The 14,734-nt window shown below is 43.0% G+C and overlaps 1 protein-coding gene across 1 annotated transcript in view; it reads left to right on the plus strand.

The window, feature by feature from the left end:
- The window catches only part of GRIK3 (glutamate ionotropic receptor kainate type subunit 3), an 849,506-nt gene that overhangs the window by 560,843 nt on the left and 273,929 nt on the right, over positions 1 to 14,734 (plus strand). The window contains exon 9 of the mRNA XM_073665899.1: positions 14,359 to 14,472. Coding sequence (XP_073522000.1) covers positions 14,359 to 14,472 — 114 coding nt within the window. The remainder of the gene's footprint in view (positions 1 to 14,358; positions 14,473 to 14,734) is intronic.

Consider the following 14,734-nt stretch of genomic DNA (forward strand, 5'->3'; position numbering starts at 1 on the left):
TAATTTTTTTCTGCATCTAGCTCTGAAAAAATATTTGGGCTTCTAGCAGTGTGTGGGACTTGGTCTATTAGTCCATCTATACTGACCTCCATCAGGTTGAAAATTAAATATAATTTTTTTCTGCATCTAGCTCTGAAAAAATATTTGGGCTTCTAGCAGTGTGTGGGACTTGGTTTATTAGTCCATCTATACTGACCTCCATCAGGTTGCAAATTGAATATAATTTTTTTCTGCATCTAGCTCTGAAAAAATATTTGGGCTTCTAGCAGTGTGTGGGACTTGGTCTATTAGTCCATCTATACTGACCTCCATCAGGTTGCAAATGAAAAATAATTTTTATCTGCATCTAGCTCTGAAAAAATATTTGGGCTTCTAGCAGTGTGTGGGACTTGTTCTATTAGTCCATCTATACTGACCTCCAAGAGGTTGCAAATTGAATATAATTTTTTTCAGCATCTAGCTCTGAAAAAATATTTGGGCTTATAGCAGTGTGTAGGACTTGTTCTATTAGTCCATCTATACTGACCTCCATCAGGTTGCAAATTGAATATAATTTTTTTCTGCATCTAGCTCTGAAAAAATATTTGGGCTTCTAGCAGTGTGTGGGACTTGGTCTATTAGTCCATCTATACTGACCTCCATCAGGTTGCAAATTAAATCTAATTTTTTTCTGCATCTAGCTCTGAAAAAATATTTGGGCTTCTAACAGTGTGTGGGACTTGGTCTATTAGTCCATCTATACTGACATCCATCAGGTTGCAAATTGAATATAATTTTTTTCTGCATCTAACCCAGCCAGTAGTTTTGGCCTAATACCACAGTTTGGCCACTCAGCTCTGCTCGGTTCCCATCCATTGTTTTTTTGTGCAAACAACTCCAGAGTTGTGAATTAGTTAACCACCAAAATGAGTGGAAAAAGGCCTGCTGCTGGTGGAAAGGGGAATAGGCGTGTTGGGAAGGGGAAAAAAGGTTGTGTCCGTGGGGTAGGTGTTAAAGCAACAGTAACATCTGCAGAAGAAAGACCATCTTCCAGCCAAACTAAAATGTCTACTTCTTTTAGCGGACAATGTGATAAGATCCCTTTCTTACGGCCACGCCAATCGCTACAAATTCCAGATGAGGCACAAAAACAGCAGATGCTTCAACGGATATCAAGTGCTCCTTTAAGTGGGCTCTCCTCCACATCAACTTCAACATCACAAATACTCCAGTCCTCAGAGGTGTCACCCCAATCGCACTTGCTTCCTCACAGCTCCCAAATCTCCAGCTGCCCATCTGAGTATGAGGTAGAACAGATGGTTGAGTCTGCAGAGCTGTTTACTCATACTATAGCCTGGGAATCAGAGGTCGGCTCCAGCGCTTCTGTGAATCCAGACGAGGAAATGATCTGCACTGATGCCCAGAATCTTCATGAGTTGGATCCAGGACCAGACGCAGAAGGTTCTGACCATAATGTAGACCCTCATTCCCAAACTGTAACTCCTGTTGGTGGAGACAATGAGGAAGACGATGATGAGACTCAAATACCTGACGACGAGGTCAGGTTGCGCTTTCCTGGACAGAGACGTAGTACTGGAAGCACGTCAACAACTGCATTCTCAAACACAACTCTGCCTCTCACCACAAGTCGTGGTGGCTCTTCAGGTCACATGGGTGCTAAGCCTTGCATAGCCTGGGCATTTTTTCAGATCGAAAAACATGACCCAACTCATGTTATCTGTAACATTTGTCAGCAAAAGCTAAGTAGAGGCCAAAAAATACATAGTTTGAGTACTTCATGCATGAACCGGCACATGGACATGAAGCATAAGTTGCAGTGGGAAGCTCAGTGTGCTACAATGCGGCCTAGCCGGCCGGGCCAAAGACTGTCTGGCACATCTTGGGCATCCGCGGCCTCTTCATCCTCTGTGACTGGGGGGACAGCAGTCACACCTGTTTTGGGACGCAGACCTGCCACCTCTTTACCCGCAACAGCCAGCGTGATTGGCAGGTCATCATTTTCTTTGGAGGTGGTAACACCAGGTGGTGTTGAGCGCTGTCCGACATCGATAGCACCACCTTTGGATCAAGGCAACCTAACATGTCCGCCTGCATCTTCCTCACAGACCGGCAGCGCCAACAAGGAGGAGGTGGAGTAATGTTTTGGGCTGGAATCATGGGGAGAGAGATTGTCGGCCCCTTTAGGATCCCTGAAGGGGTAAAGATGAACTCCATAATGTATGTGGAGTTTCTCAAACAGCACCTCCTGTGTTTCGGTGTTTGCGTGGGGTGTCCATCAACCAGCCATCCTCCACTCCATCCATCTGGACCATCGAGCGTTGCACGGCACTCATCCGTGAACAAAACAGTTTTGAAATCAGTCTTCATGTATTGTTTGACCCAATGGAGCCGTTTCTGCTTGTGTGCAGTGGATAGAGGAGGTCGACAGGATGGCGTACGCACAGCTGCAAACCTCTGAAGGACCCTGCATCTTGTTGTTCGGGGGACGTTGGAGGCACCAGCAGCTTCAAAAACTTGTCTGCTGCTATGACAAGGCTTTTTTGCCGGTGCTCTTTTAACCTGACGTAATTGCCTGTAGGAAAGAGTCCTCAATTTGCCCTTATCAGCACGCACACATGTGTACTGTGAATCAGCTACATACTTCTTGATTGCCAAGACACTTCATCCTGATCATCGCACAATGTTGATTGTAGTCATGCCTTGACCTAAACACTCCACAATTTGTTGCTTCTCAGCAGCCGACAAATCCTTTTTCTTTTCCATTTTGGCAGAAAATGTAGGCTGCTTAATAATGTGGGACAGCCTTCTTAAGAAGTCTTGCCTTTCATTGGACACACCTGCCAAACTAATTAGCACAGGTGTCTGCAATTGCTTACAGTGATATAAAGAGCCCTGACACACATCACCATCAATGAGTTTAACTGACAAACAAACAAATTCTTCCCTTATCACTCATAAACACTTTTTGCATAATAATTTGGAACACAGTGTACATGTGCTCTTCCACAAAACACCAGTGGTTCACGTAGTGAATCTTACAGCTCTAACTTGCCAACCGTGGTCTGTATGGAGTTGTTCAATAAAGGGCCCAAAATTAAGATAACATAGACGGGAGAGGTCTCTATGAATAGGAATTCCTAAGTATTTGATACCCTGTGAGGGCCAGGCAAAGGGAAAGTTGGACTGGATGGAATCCTGTATGGATTTGTGGAGGGAGACATCGAGGGCCTCAGACTTCGCTGCATTGATTTTAAAATTTGACCATGTAACAAAGTGATCTATTTCAGCCATAACAGCAGGGATGGATATATGTGATTGAGTGATATATACTAGGACATCATCAGCAAATAGAGAGCACTTGTACTCGGTGCCTCCCACCTCAATCCACCTAATATTGGGGTTATGGCGAATTGATGAGAGCAGGTGCTCCGTCACTAGGATGTATAAGAGAGGGGACAGAGGACATCCCTGCCGTGTCCCATTGGTGATTATGAAAGGTGATGAAAATGTTCTGACGCGCCCCCTGGGCCTTGGGACACCCGGAGCCGGACCCTTTTTGGTGGATGCTGGTGGTTGTAGTCTCCGTGGCGGCGACCCGGTTCCGTGGCTCAGGGCGGTCAAACCAGTGGCAGAACTATTTATGTGGTTTTGATGTTTGAACGTCCGAGTACGCCACCCGTGGATTGCGGTCAGAGTGAACCGCCGCTGCAGGGCAGACCGCTGAGGCTGGTGTTGTGGGTGCAGCTGAGCGTAGCATAACTCCCCACGGGAGGAGTATAGCCTCAGGGCAGTGTATGCGGAGGATGGGGGTGATGGTGCAGGGCAGCAGCAGTAACGACACGGAGTCAATGATGCAGTCCAGGGCCTTTACTCACAGTTCTTATTATCCAGACCACTTCTGCAGGTAACGGCTGCCCACGTCGTACTGTGCTCACCAGGTGAGGGGCTCAGACAACTCCCAGATAACTTTGTAGCGCTTCACAGGACCCCCTTTGTGTGTCCTTTGTCTGGCCTTTCTTACCAACCCTTCTGTCCGGCTGCCTTGGGCCTCCTCTTGGTAAACTTGGCGCCAGTTTCCCTGACCCTATGAGGTGCCTTCCTAGCGGGTGTAGGGAGGGGCTGCGCCACATAAAATGTCACAGCCTCCGGTTTCTAGCTGAGGGTCGTTTCCCGCCTCCACTAGTTTCGGGGACCGGTCTCCCCCTATGGCCTGATTCGGGCGTGCGGTGGCGACTCGCCCGTCCGCACCCTTGGGATCCCTTCGTTCCTTGTTCCTGGAGCCTTCTCCGCTCCTCTTCCTTCCTTCTCCCTCTTCCAGGCCTGGGCCTCTGTTACTAGGCCCGCCTTCGGTGCAGAGCTCATGCAGAGCCCCTGCTCCCTGTCACTTCTGCTCAGACTTCTTTGCACTGAACTAAGATGGTGCCCACCTTTTATACTCCCTTCTCAATGCACCCAGGAACTGCTTCCTCCCTGCTCCTGCAATACAGGGTTCCCCTTCCTCAGTGTTCGCTCCCCCCACTCCAGCCAGGGACAGGGACTGTCGTGCCCATCTCAGGGGCATATTGGTCGCCCTGCCCCACGGCAATGTGGTGTAATGCATGCAGGTGTCGGGTCCTGATCCACACTCCATCCTTACCTGAGAGTGAGATATCACACCTCTGGGTGAGGTGCAATACCTCTGTAGCAACTGAGCCCTCAGGTTGCTACAGTTCCATTTATCTTCAGCCTAGGTGACATATTGCGATACAGGGCCATGATTTTGGCTATAAAAGGGTCCCCTAGACCCCTACCCCAAGCTTTTTAAGAGAATAATATATGGCGTGCCAGGAGACTCTATGGAATGCTTTCTCAGCATCCAACGAGAGTATCTAATTACAAATTTTTAACTGCATCTAGCCCAGGAAATACTTTGTGCCTAGTAGCAGTGTCTGCTAGTCAGCGGATTATCCCAGCTGTTAAGCAAGCTACACCACCTGTAGCTTGGACACTTAATTTTTTCAAAGGAAATGCTTCGGGACCACGGGATACTCAGTGAAGAGCATCAGGAGGCACCCCAAGGCATAGGGGCTGGGACTGGCGGTAGGATGCCTTGCGGTGGACAGCCGTGCTCGATCCTTATAAAAGCTTTTTAACTGCAGCAGCTTTAGTGGACACTACTGGAGCTGGAATTACGCGGCTGCTGGCATGAGACTTGCCCTCCAATAAAAGGATTTAAAGTGTATTCATTCAAATTAGAGAGACAATTTAAATTAAAAAGCTTAGAGCTGCCTCCACCACAGGGGGGCTCGCTCGACCCACCAGCGGACAGGCACTAGTATTGGGAGAGAGGTGCGGGCCGTCAGGGTCCACCGCGGCTCTGGCACAAACCCGGCGACATGGAGGTGGCACGGGCAGGAACGGACTGGTCGTGTCGGCTTCTCACTTTTTGGATTTTAGAAGGGCATGACATGCCTATATCTGTGTCTCCCCCTCCTTTTACTCCTCCACCTCTTTTCTTTTCGCATTACTATATGTACTTGTCACTTTTCCATGTGTTAGTTATGTCTTCTGAGCAGTTTGTCAGCTTTTGGACACCTTTGAAGGTGTTTTCTATGTGTTTCTATGTGTTTTTGTTTGCCTGCCATTGGTTTTAATGGTGTTCGAAGGTGTTCGACGAACAGTTCGACGAACAGTTCGGCGAACACGAACCGAACTCGAACACTACGGGGGTGGCTCAACACTACTAATAATTCTCCACACATTGATAAAGGGTGTTGATATCCTCAGGCCTCACCCTGCCTCATTACACAACCATACATCATCTGATCTGCTTCATTCAATAAGCATTCAATATTATGCAGCTTGGAGATGGAAAATCTGCATAAAAATGATGATATGGCCAAAATACTAACTTGCCTATTAATTGTGCACACAGTGTATATATAATATTTTAAAAGGCTAAATATATATGATGTATTACATGTAAGAATTATACTCCTTAACATTAAAAATGCAAAAGCAAGAAGGAAAAGTTGTGGAATTCCAAAAATCACAGGACATATAGGCATGTTAATGTTATGCAAATGATGCATGTAAAAAAAAAATTTAAAAAAATTAGTCAGTATTGAGTATGAGAACCACATTGTGCATACAGTGTATTTTAGGTACGAGTTCTATCCGTGAAAAACACAAATAAAACTCATATGTGAAAAACTGACATTTGAATGAGTCCATATTGCAACTATGCAAAACAGGAGCCGTGAAAGACATTTATTAAAATTGTATCTGAAATTTTCCTAAACATTTTGTACTGAATAAATTTATATGGTGCTTTTAATTACATAAATGGAATGTAAAATGGTTTCCAAAAAAGAAGATATCCCTACACATACTATTAAGCCAAAACTGTAAACATGGTAGAAGCATGTCCAATCTTTCCCTGCTTAGTCCAGCAGCCAATGACCATTTCAACTCTTCAATGCACTTCCCTCATCCACCTCATCCAATTCAGATGAACCTCAATGCAAAACTGCTGGTTAATACAAGAGTAAGGCTATGTGCCCATGTAGTAGATTTGATGCAGAGCGTTTTTGCCTTTCTCTGGCAGAAAAAAACGCATGCAGATTTACATGCGTTTTTTCTGCCAGAGAGAAGCGTTTTTACATGCGTTTTCGCATGCGTTTTTTCAAGCAGTTTTCCAAGCGATTTTGAGCATCACTTGGAAAGTGCTTGACAACTTGGTCACACTATATAAATCAATGCAACCGGCATGGATTTATATAGTGTGACCAAGTAATAGTTAAAAAAAGAATAAGAATGGATAAAAATTAAAAAAAAAGATTATACTCACCTTCCGATGTCCTCCCGGTGTTTTGTCCATGCCGTCCGGTCTCTTGCAATGCTAGCGGTGGTGTGAAGGACCTGCGGGGACATCATTGAGTCATGTGATGGGTCACATGACTCAGTGACGTCATGGCAGGTCCTTCACAACAGCGCGAGCATTGCAAGAGACCTGACGGCGTGGACACCGGGAGGACATCGGAAGGTGAGTATAAACTTTATTTTTTATTTTAAATTCTTTTTTTACAGCTTCTATGGTACCTGGGTGTGGAGGAGAGTGTCCTCTTCTCCAGACTCAGGTACCATCCGCACATTAGAACGCGCCAATTGCGCAAGTACAGATGCAGTCTTGCGGAATTGGCGCTTTCAATTGCAAGTCAATGGCGGCGATTACGCTGCGTGTCCACAAAATTAATGGACATGCTGCGTATTTTTGAGCGCAGCATAAACACTGCGGAAAAATACACAGCATGGGCATTGAAAGTGCGTAATTGCATTGGAGACCATGGGGGAAGGTGTACCAAGCGTTTCCCAAGCATTTACGCTGTGGAAATTCCGCAGCGTAAACGCTTGAAAAATGCATCGTGGGCACACAGCCTAAGCAATGAGAAAATGTGAGAGGGAGGGTGTGGTGGCGCTTTGGGAATAGAACGACATTCCAAAGACATAGATTTGCTACTGGTACTTTTATGCTAAAAAAACAGACACTATACACTTATTTAAACAGCTGTAGCAAACCCCATATACTACCAGTCACAATCCCCCCACAAAATAACTATACTGCCCATGTGCACCAACTACAGTATAGGACCCAAAAATACAAGCCACAGTATTGAGCACATGAAGAATAGAAGTGCAAAAAGCCATATAAAGTCATGATACCAGTTGAAATCTATCAATAATTAGAAGCAATTCTGCCATTTAGTGAAAAATAATATCAGCTGGTTCAACTGATGGTTCATGAAAAGGTGTCTCATTACCAAGATGCCACACAAAAAACATCTCATGATTGGTAAAACTAGTGAGCTGTCTCAAGACCTTTAGAACATTATTGTTGCAAAACATAATGATGGCATTAATAAAGAAGAATTTCTAAACTACTGAAGGTTCCAGTGATCATTGTTTGAGTCAATCTGGAAGTGCAAAGAACATAATTTCACCATAAACATGCCACAACCAGGTGTTCCCTACAAAGTTTCAGACAGAGGAGTGAAAAGAATTATCAGAAGAGTTGCTCAAGAGCCAAGGACCACCTATGGAAAGCTACAGAAAGACGACCTGGAATCAGCAGGTACAATTGTTTCAAAGAAATCTATAAGTAATGAATTTAACCTCTGTGGCCTGTATGCACGCTGACCACGCAAGACTACATTGCTGAACAAAAAGCACGCTCAAGTGAATTTATAGTTTGCTCAACAACATTTAGACAAGCTTGTGAAAAACTGGGAGAATATAGTCTGGTTAGATGAGACCGAAATTGAACTCTTTGGATGCCGTATTACACACCATGTTTGGAGGCCAAAAAGCACTGCATATCACGCCAAAAGCACCACACCAACAGTGAAGTTTGGAGGTGGAAACATCATGGTGTAGGACTATTCTTCAGCATACGGCACTGGCAAACTTCATGTAATTGAAGGAAGGATGAATGGACAAATGTACAGAGACATTCTTGATAAAAATCTGCTGCTATCTACCAGGATGATGAAGATGAAATAAGGGTGGTTATTACTGCAAGAAAATGATCCTAAACACACAGCCAAGGAAACTCTCAATTAGTTTCAGAGAAAGAAAATAAATCTGTTAGGATGGCCCAGCCAATCACCTGACTTGAATCCAAAAGAAAATTTATGGAAGGTACTAAAGCTCAAAGTTCATAGAAGGAGTCAACGGAACCTTCAGGATTCTAAGAGTGTTTGTGTGGAAGAATGTGACAATATCACACCTGAGCAATGCATGCAACTAGTTTCTCCATATAGGAGGTGTCTTGAAACTGTCATTACCATCAAAGGCTTTTGTATGAAGTATGAAAACACCATTCCAGCGTTTTTTTTATTACATCGCTGGAGTGGTGCTTTAAAGGTAATTCCCCTGCCCACGGTCATATACTCACCTGCTGCCGCCTTTATCCTTTTCCAGCATTGCTCCCATCGGTCTCTGGCGAAAAGTGACTTGCAGCTCCAATGTTTCATGGATCGGCACGGAAGTCACTTTTCAATACAAGCCTATGAGAGCCTTGTTCTAACTCTCATAGACTTGCATTGAGAGCTTGTGATATAGCTTCTGACTTCAGGCCAGTCAGAAGCTGCGCCCACAAGATGGTGCCATGGGACCAGAGCGGTGCCGAAAAACTGTGAAGACGCCGGAGAGTGAATATATGACTGGGGGCAGGGGACTTAAATTTAAAGTACCGCTCCAACGCTGAAAAAAAGAAACACACTGGAATGGTGCTTTAATTAAATTTCAGTAAGCATGTTCTATAATTTTTCCTGTGTCATTTCTCAATATCACATGTAACTTAATTTATGAATATCTATGGTTTGATTTCTTTACCTGTGTTTATTGAATGGGTTGTTACCGACATCTGGTGAGAATTTCATGTCAATAGCACCTTTAGAAATATATTTACTTAGAAAATTGGTGACATGTTCAACATTTATTTCACCCGCTGTATGTGGTGTTCTATCCATTTTTTTCATGGATAGAACATATACCCATTAGAACTTATGCTGCTTTGTCACGTATCCATGTTTTTTACTGATCGTGTATCTGTGAATTACTCATGAAGACATGTCCACCTTTTTCAGCAGTGTGGATGATACGGACCGATACAAGGCTATAGGTCCATGAAAAATACATACATCCAGGGGCGGACATAGGGTAGCCAGTGCCCCAGGCAGATTAGAGTGCGTGGGCCCCCCAAGCACCTAATTTATTATGTGACATGTCACATGATATTTTGGGAGGTCATGTGACAGGTCACATGATAAGCACACAGGTGCTTTGGTGCACATCTGCAAAAGCAAGGCGAAAGACAGCTGCTCGCCAAATTTTTCCCTTGTGTACAGCGCTAAACATAACACTAGAGAATACAATTTGGTAAAAGACATAACAAGAGGGGATGCTATGGAATAAAGCTCAGCACTGAACATAATAAGAGAAGACCCTATATGCTAAGGGATGGTGCTTTACATAATAAGGGTGGGTGCACATATCTGTTTTTTATCTTACTCTGAAAAAAATGGTCCGATTATCCTTATCAGACTTTGATCAGAGTGGCATGAGTTTTTCTTGGAGGTGGAACGGAAAAAAAAGGTTCTCCACCTTCTCCATGCAGTCGGTCCGTGAAAATCAGACTGCTCTTGCATGTCATCCAAGTACGGTACAATGTTTTTCATGGACCCATAGACTTGCATTGCCGATTTTTATCCAACACTCGGACATGTGCACAGTCCCATACAATAACATGAGTATAAATGTTATTTGTGAAAACCATGGATAGCTTTCGTCTGATATAATCGGTCATGTGAATGAGCCCTAAAGGAGTTTCTTTTGCAAACAAGAGTATTACTCCCATCATCTCTCTGCAAATAAAGCTAGATTTACACTGAAAGATAATCGTTGAACCAGCATTCTTAAGATATATTCTTTCAGTGTAAACAGGCTGCTGATCACCCAGTGAATGAGCAAAACGCTTGTTCAACAGGTAAAGTGATCTATTGTGCAGCACAAAGTATCATTGCTCTCTGGGAGAATTGTCCACTGTACACAAGACTTGCTCTGACAAAAACAATGGCAGCCTATGTGAAATCAACAATCTATTACAGATCGCTCTGTGTGCATACTTGATTGCGGTCTGTCTGTGTAAATAGGCTATTAAATGACCACCGATTGCTAATGGATTACCAAATAGCGGTAGTTTAGTGCTGACGTTCATGACGTTCATCCATGTAAACAGACCTTTGTATGGTGCAGATACAGAATAAATATTTTCAGTCAGTAACTTACCGCTGATGTCTTGTTTGGTTACAGACATTTTCTTTGTTTTTCTCCATCTTATCAAACCCTCTTGTTGATGTCCTACAGCTGTAATGTGGTCACTGCAGAGTTCGCCGTACTGTTCACAGTGTCTGTGAAAATAAAATGGTCACTATATATATATGTATTTATTATGATTGTTTCCTGAAAAAAAAATCCCCAACACAGCATCACTAAATACAGGCATGTACCCACCATTGATGTATAATTAATCATTGTGCAACTTACCATCTAAAATATAAATTGGTGCTTCCCTCCTCCAATTCATTATAATACCCTTTGCTCTCTCTCCTAATCCAAATTTATTATAATACTCCATGCTCTCTCCCAACCCTCCACCCCTATTTCATTATAATACTCTGTGATCTCTCTCCCATTCACCCACCCCCAATTCATTATAAAACTCTGTGATCTCTCTCCCAACCCTCCATCCCCATGAATTATAATACATTGCGCTCCTTCTCCCACCTACTCCACCAATTCGTTATAATACTCTGTGCTTTCTCTCCCACTCGCCCACCAGTTTATTATAACACTCAGTATTCTCTCCACCCTGCCCCCCAGTTCATTATAACACTGTGCTCTCTCCTACTCACCCCCCAGTTTATTATAATACTTTGTGTTCTCTATCCCACCTTCCCCCAGTTCATTATAATACTCTGTGCTCTCTCCTACTCACCCACCTCAATTCATTATAATACTCTGTGCTTTCTCTGCCACCCACCCCCCAGTTTATTATAATATTAAAATACTCTGTGTCTCTCTCTCTCCCACCCGCCCCCCAGTTCATTATAATACTCTGTGCTCTCTCTCCCACTCACCCACTCCAATTCATTATAATACTCTGTGCTCTCTCTCCCACCCACCCCCAGTTCATTATAATACTCTGTGCTCTCTATCCCCACACCCCACCCCTAATTCATTATAATACTCTATGATCTCTCTCCCACTCACCCACCCACAATTCATTATAATACTCTGTTATATCTCTCCCACCCCTCCACTGTGTATTATAGTACACTGCGCTCTGTCTCCCACCCGCCCCCCAGTTCATTATAACACTGTGCACTCTCCCACTTACCCCCAAGTTTATTATAATACTCTGTGTTCTGTCTCAGTTCATTATAATACTCTGTTCTCTCTCTCCCACTCACCCACTCCAATTCATTATAATACTTTGTGCTCCCTCTCCCACTCACCCACCCCAATTCATTACAATACTCTTTGTTCTCTCTCCCACCCACCCCCCACTTCATTATAATACTCTGTGCTCCCTCTCCCACTCACCCACTCCAATTCATTATAATACTCTGTGCTCTCTCTCCCACTCACCCACCCCAATTCATTATAATACTCTGTTCGCTCTCTCCCATTCACCCACTCCAATTCATTATAATACTCTGTGCTCTCTCTCTCCCACGCACCCCCCAGTTTATTATAATACTCTGTGGTCTCTCTCCCACCCACCCCCCACTTCATTATAATACTCTGTGCTCCCTCTCCCACTCACCCACCCCAATTCATTATAATACTCTGTGCTCCCTCTCCCACTCACCCACTCCAATTCATTATAATACTCTGCGCTCTCTCTCTCCCACGCACCCCCTAGTTTATTATAATACTCTGTTGTCTCTCTCCCACCCACCCCCCACTTCATTATAATACTCTGTGCTTCCTCTCCCACTCACCCACCCCAATTCATTACAATACTCTTTGTTCTCTCTCCCACCCACCCCCCTCTTCATTATAATACTCTGTGCTCCCTCTCCCACTCACCCACTCCAATTCATTATAATACTTTGTGCTCCCTCTCCCACTAACCCACCCCAATTTATTACAATACTCTTTATTCTCTCTCCCACCCACCCCCCACTTCATTATAATACTTTGTGCTCTCTCTCTCCTTTGCTGCTGCTTTTTGTTGCACTGAAGCTTATAGTATAAAATGGTAAAGTCCATATGCAGCATGCTCTGGGTGTGGCATGTTATGGCTTTTTCTCCATAGGCTTTTCTGTAGCAATCCAAGAAGCCATATAAATTCATTTAAAAAAATGTAAAAAAAAAAATAACTATGACATCAAAATTACTTGTAAAATATATAGTTAAAATAAAACTGCATAAAACATGGTGTATTTTTAAACAAGTGTTTTAAAAACTCTGAAAATGAGATACAATAGATATTTGGTGATTTTTACCTAGAAATAAATTAAATAAAAGGAAGTCAAACATTCTAGAATCAAACTAGCTAATACATGCTTAATAAATACCTCCTTTCTATGCTGTATTTATTTGTTTCTTTGTCAGTTACCCTTTATTGAATAGCCTAACACAATTTATGGTAATTGATATAGTACATTGGTTGCTGTTTTCCCAAGCCATGCTGTTTTCATAATCTGTTTGTTGAGTCAACATGAGCTTTCCCTGTATCCATAACAGGGATGTGCAGCTGCATCCTTCAGTCAATAGGTAATCCTATAATAAACTGGATCAGCTTCCATGGAGACTCGGCTTTAACCCATGCGCCACTTGAACATGCAATAAACGCTCTGAAGCGCCCACCAATAAATGTCAAATAATGTAAACAAAACAGCAGTATAAACCCGCAAGTGGCACATACACATCTCAAGGCTGATTTATGTACACGCTCGTCCCAAGCGCTTGCTGCTGTGATTTCCTGTAATGTTTTACTTTGTATGAGGTGATGTGACTCACACCAGCAGCATTTTTTGTATTCTCTTTTATGCATTTGTGTTATCTGCTGGATGCTTTCTAAAAATACAGACTGACATTGTACATTTGTGTTTCTTAAACTGAACCTGTAACTTGGTTTATGCTTCCCAAACCTAAAGCAGCATGAATCCTGCCCCTGAGGAAGCTTGGTGGCGATACGCGTGGGGTTATTCCCCCTATTTTCTCATTATTAGGAAGCCACACGCTTGGTGGCGATACGCGTGGGGTTATTCCCCTTTTTTTCTCATTATTCAGTACACAGATTTTTCCATCATGACCTATCAGAATTGATTACAATGTTGTGCTGACACTATATTATGTTTGGTCACTATTTATATTTGTTTGTCATTTTTGGAATTGCCAGGTTAATCCTTGCTATCATAATCCTTATTACCCTATAGTCTGGACATGTCTATGGTGTTTGTTCTATCCTGTGTTTTATATAATTAGATTGGGTAATCTACAGCTTTATTGTGGGCTGCTGTATTCAGTACTTCACAGCCTTTGTTTTTTATGTTTTGGCTTGTATTTTTCAATAAACATTAATTATTTATAGGTGATTCCTGTTTTCAGTTTATATCTTTTTCTTGTTGTTCCTCTGTATACCAAGGGTATGCTAACAGTTGATCCTGGTTAATAGGGTGGTGCCCACTTGGCTTTTTTTTCTATTAACATTAATTAATTTCTGACATTCCCTCACTGCAAAACATGTTACAATTCACTCCTTTGGGTAAGATATTTCTAATATGCATTTTTGTTATTTATTGCTAGGTGGGAACATGGAACCCTACTGAAGGGTTAAACATTACTGAAGTTGCTAAAGGACGAGGACCAAATATTAGCGAGTCCCTGACAAACCGCACACTCATTGTAACCACAGTACTGGTAAGATTATTATTTTTATCTTATTGTGAAATTTATTTGATAACAATTATTAAATTTGTTTCACTGCTTCAAAATTTGTAATAGTCTACTTGTTTCCTGCATATAAAAGGCTATCCACATCATCTGTATACATTCAGATTTCATGGAGGCTTGGCTCACACATATGCAGTGCTCGATGGTGAGCGCCGCTTTGGGATTTCTGTCATTATCCCAGAAAAATCAGATTGCAGTGAAAACCCCAACAGAGCAATTCCCTATTATG

This window comes from Phyllobates terribilis, unplaced genomic scaffold (assembly GCF_046119375.1).
Source record: "Phyllobates terribilis strain yellow unplaced genomic scaffold, ASM4611937v1 Scaffold_2__4_contigs__length_985480577, whole genome shotgun sequence".
NCBI classification, from domain to species: domain Eukaryota; kingdom Metazoa; phylum Chordata; class Amphibia; order Anura; family Dendrobatidae; genus Phyllobates; species Phyllobates terribilis.